At 40.1% G+C, this 3,645-nt stretch overlaps 1 protein-coding gene across 1 annotated transcript in view; it reads left to right on the top strand.

Moving 5' to 3' along the window:
• Positions 1-2,591: 2,591 nt before the first annotated feature.
• The window catches only part of cxcr4b (chemokine (C-X-C motif), receptor 4b), a 1,909-nt gene continuing 855 nt past the window's right edge, over positions 2,592-3,645 (top strand). Inside the window, exons 1-2 of the mRNA XM_046845996.1 lie at positions 2,592-2,722; positions 2,929-3,645. The exon at positions 2,929-3,645 is cut by the window's right edge and continues 855 nt beyond it. Of these exons, the coding sequence (XP_046701952.1) occupies positions 2,708-2,722; positions 2,929-3,645 (732 nt within the window). The 5' untranslated portion in view covers positions 2,592-2,707. The remainder of the gene's footprint in view (positions 2,723-2,928) is intronic.

Below are 3,645 nucleotides of genomic sequence, written 5' to 3'. Positions count from 1 at the left end.
GAGATGAGGAGGGACACTCAAAACAAACAGCACTCCGGGTTGCCAAGTGTGAATAAGCACACTCAAAAACAATATAACATACAACAGACACATAGATGAGATCACACCAAAGGTACAGAGATAACGTGTCCTGAGCTAGAGAATAAAGTTCCTCACTTATAACATAAAGTTACCAAGCAGCAAAATGAAGTTTGCTCTGGAAAATAAGTTCCAGATATTCCTGAACTATAACATAAAGTTCCTGAGCTAGAGAGTAACGTTCATGAGCTGGAGAGTAACGTTCCTGAACTGTAGAGTGAAGCTGTTGAGCTAAAGAGGAAAATTCTCTGAGCTGGAAAGTAAGATTTATGACCTAGACAGTAAATCTGGAGAGTGAAAGTTTCTCAGAATAACACTCTGGGACTCCTGGACCATATAATAAAGGATCTAATAATGAGAATAATGTTTATATGCTGTAGAGTGAGGTTCCTGAGCTGGAGAATAAAGTTCCTCAGATAGAGCTGGGGAGTGAAGTTCCTCAGAAAAACACTCCTGGGTCATATAATAAAGGTTCTAAACCAGAAAATAATGTTTATAAGTTAGAGAGGACAGATCCATAGATGGATAGTGAAGTTCCTGGAATAGAGAAGATTTTTGCATAAATGATATTTATTCCTGAACTACAAATCTGTAGCTACATGTATTTGCTAAGAAGTTCTTGAGCTGCCAGTTCCTGGATTAAAGTTACCTGAAGGTAAAAATAATTACATTTTGAAGTATTTTATTGCTTATATTTAAAGGTTTGGTCTGAAACTAGCACAGATGTTTTTCTGAAAGAAATCTGAACTTTATTTTACATAAAGATTTGAGAACCCATGACACCTCGGTGTACAGATAGAGAGATCAACAGGATATGGAGTAAAAAGTAAAGTAATAACAGCTGTAGTACAGATGTTCAGGAGGCTTTTAACACTTGCAGCAGCTTGTTGTATTACAAAGAGCAATATGCAAATGAGGCTCTGAGGCTGTTTGTCTTCAATACTCTATTGTTGAGTCTGGATAGTCCATTAAGGCCTCCATTGTCATGTAGCATGTGGAGGATTTCAGTGAGCACCACATTTATAAACACACACACACACACACACACACACACACACACACACACACACAAAGTGTCCCTGCTTTTATGTAGCTAAGTTTAAACCCTCACACAATTCAATACTATTCCTAATAACCATGTAGAGGTGGTAATGAGCTACCTGGCAACCCGACTGAATTAGACTGATAAGACATTGTTCTAATGCTTTCACTTCTTAAAAAAAACACAACACACGCACGCACGCGCGCGCCGCACACACACACACACACACACACACACACACACACACACACACACACACACACACACATATGCATTAGAAATAAACTATTGAATTATTTATCAAACCCAACCTGGCAACCTTGAGTTCAACAACACCTTGTTGTATAGACACTGAAGAGTGTAGAAATAATCTAACTCCATTCACAATTCAATCTGGCAACCTAAAATGACGTTTATATTTACTTTGTTTGATTTTATATCCTTTAAGGAGTGAAAATATCAGGCAACCCCACCTGCTTCGTATATGTTTGTGAATTTGTTTTCTCTAAAGCACACACTCTGCACAATTAAATCACAATTTCTTTTCAATTATAGAAATCACGCATAAATCTCTCAATCCTTTTGTGTGTGTGTGTGTGTGTGTGTGTGTGTGTGTGTGTGTGTGCAATTAGAAGAGATTTTCACACTGCACGGACATTAAAACACGATTATATATTAATTCAACACAATAAAACCCAATCACATTCAAATAAAGCGCATTTTACACACAGCAAACTCCTCCTAAACTTGGCAACCCGGATGACATTCAGAAGGATAAATAAATCCTGAAGAGGAATAAAACTAGAACATGAATGCATTAAACAATAAAAACATGCAACCTTAAATAAATCTATTGATATGATTAAACAGGACCGATCTGGCAACCCTGCAGCCACACCTTGGGGAGAGGAAGCCCCACACCCCACACCCCCCACCCCCAAATCCAAACAAATCCAGAAATCTAAAAACATTTTCATGCAATTTCTCTCTCTCTCTCTCTCTCTCTCTCTCTCTCTCTCTCTTTCTTTCACAAAAATTTTAAAACCATAGTTTATACTGTATAATAAATATTTACATTTCTACATGCATTAAACACACTCTCTCTCTCTCTCTCTCTCACACACACACACACACACACACACACCTTTGTTTGAACATATATTTTAAAATAATAATAATAATAATAATAATAATAATAATAATAAAGGTATATCTTAATAATAATAATGATACAATATAATTTTTTATTTTAATGTTTGTGATATTTTCGAGTGTAATTGTGCAATAAATAAATAAACACCGTTTCTCTCTATCTCTCTCTTTTTCTCTCTCTCTCTTTCTCTCTCTCTCCTGTAGGGTTCATCAAAGCGCTAAGCTCCGCCCAGACTCCGCCTACTATATTTCATATGCGAATAAGCGCGCAGATGTGGGCGTGTCCACGACTGTGTGCGTGTGTGTGTATATAAGACGTGTTTAAGCTGAACCTCCTACCTGACAGGTTCAGACTGAGAGACTAAAAGACAGTGTGTGTGTGTGTGTGTGTGTGTAGAAGGTTCTGCACCGTGGACTGAACAGTGTGTGAACATCATGGCTTACTTCGAAGTGAGTGTGAAAAGTTTTCATGTCGTAAATTCATCTTTTCTTGTTTAATTAGAAACTGTTTCATTCATAATGTATTTTAGTGTGTGTGTGTGTGTGTGTGTGTTTCAGCTCATTTCAAATATTCAAAGTCACTTATAGCAGCTCTGAAGCTTCTGAAGGTTTTCTCTGTATCTAACCCACGTGTGTTTCCTCCACTTTTCCCTCAGACCATCATTTTTGACTATGATGGTAACAGCTCTGAAGGATCCGGGAGCATGGATCCTGAAGGTCTGGAGGAGATCTGTGATCAAAGCCAGGACTTCCAAAAAGTTTTCCTGCCCGTTGTTTACGGGATCATCTTCATTTTAGGAATTGTGGGAAATGGACTGGTGGTGGTGGTGATGGGATTCCAGAAGAAGACCAAAAACCTGACGGATAAATACAGGCTGCATCTATCGGTGGCTGATCTGCTGTTCGTGTTGACGCTGCCGTTCTGGGCTGTGGACGCCGTGAGCTCGTGGTACTTCGGGAAGTTCATGTGCGTCGCAGTGAACATGATTTACACCGTGAACTTGTACAGCAGTGTCCTCATCCTGGCCTTCATCAGCCTGGATCGATATCTGGCCGTCGTACGAGCTACAAACAGCCAGGCAACGAGAAAGCTCCTGGCTGACCGCGTGATCTACGTAGGGGTCTGGCTTCCAGCCATGCTCCTCACCGTTCCTGATCTGGTCTTCACTAAAGTCCAGAACAACGGAGTCAGAGACATGTGTGATCGGATCTACCCTCACGAAGCCAACACGGTGTGGAAGGCAGTGTTCCATTTCCAGCACATCCTGGTCGGCTTCGTGTTGCCCGGTTTGGTCATCTTGATCTGCTACTGCATCATCATCTCCAAACTGTCCAAAGGCTCCAAGGGTCAAGCGCTGAAGAGGAAAGCGCTG

The sequence above is a fragment of the Silurus meridionalis genome, chromosome 3 (assembly GCF_014805685.1).
Source record: "Silurus meridionalis isolate SWU-2019-XX chromosome 3, ASM1480568v1, whole genome shotgun sequence".
NCBI classification, from domain to species: domain Eukaryota; kingdom Metazoa; phylum Chordata; class Actinopteri; order Siluriformes; family Siluridae; genus Silurus; species Silurus meridionalis.
The sequence above is the reverse complement of the archived record's forward strand: the minus strand, read 5'-3'. Positions and strand labels throughout refer to the sequence as shown.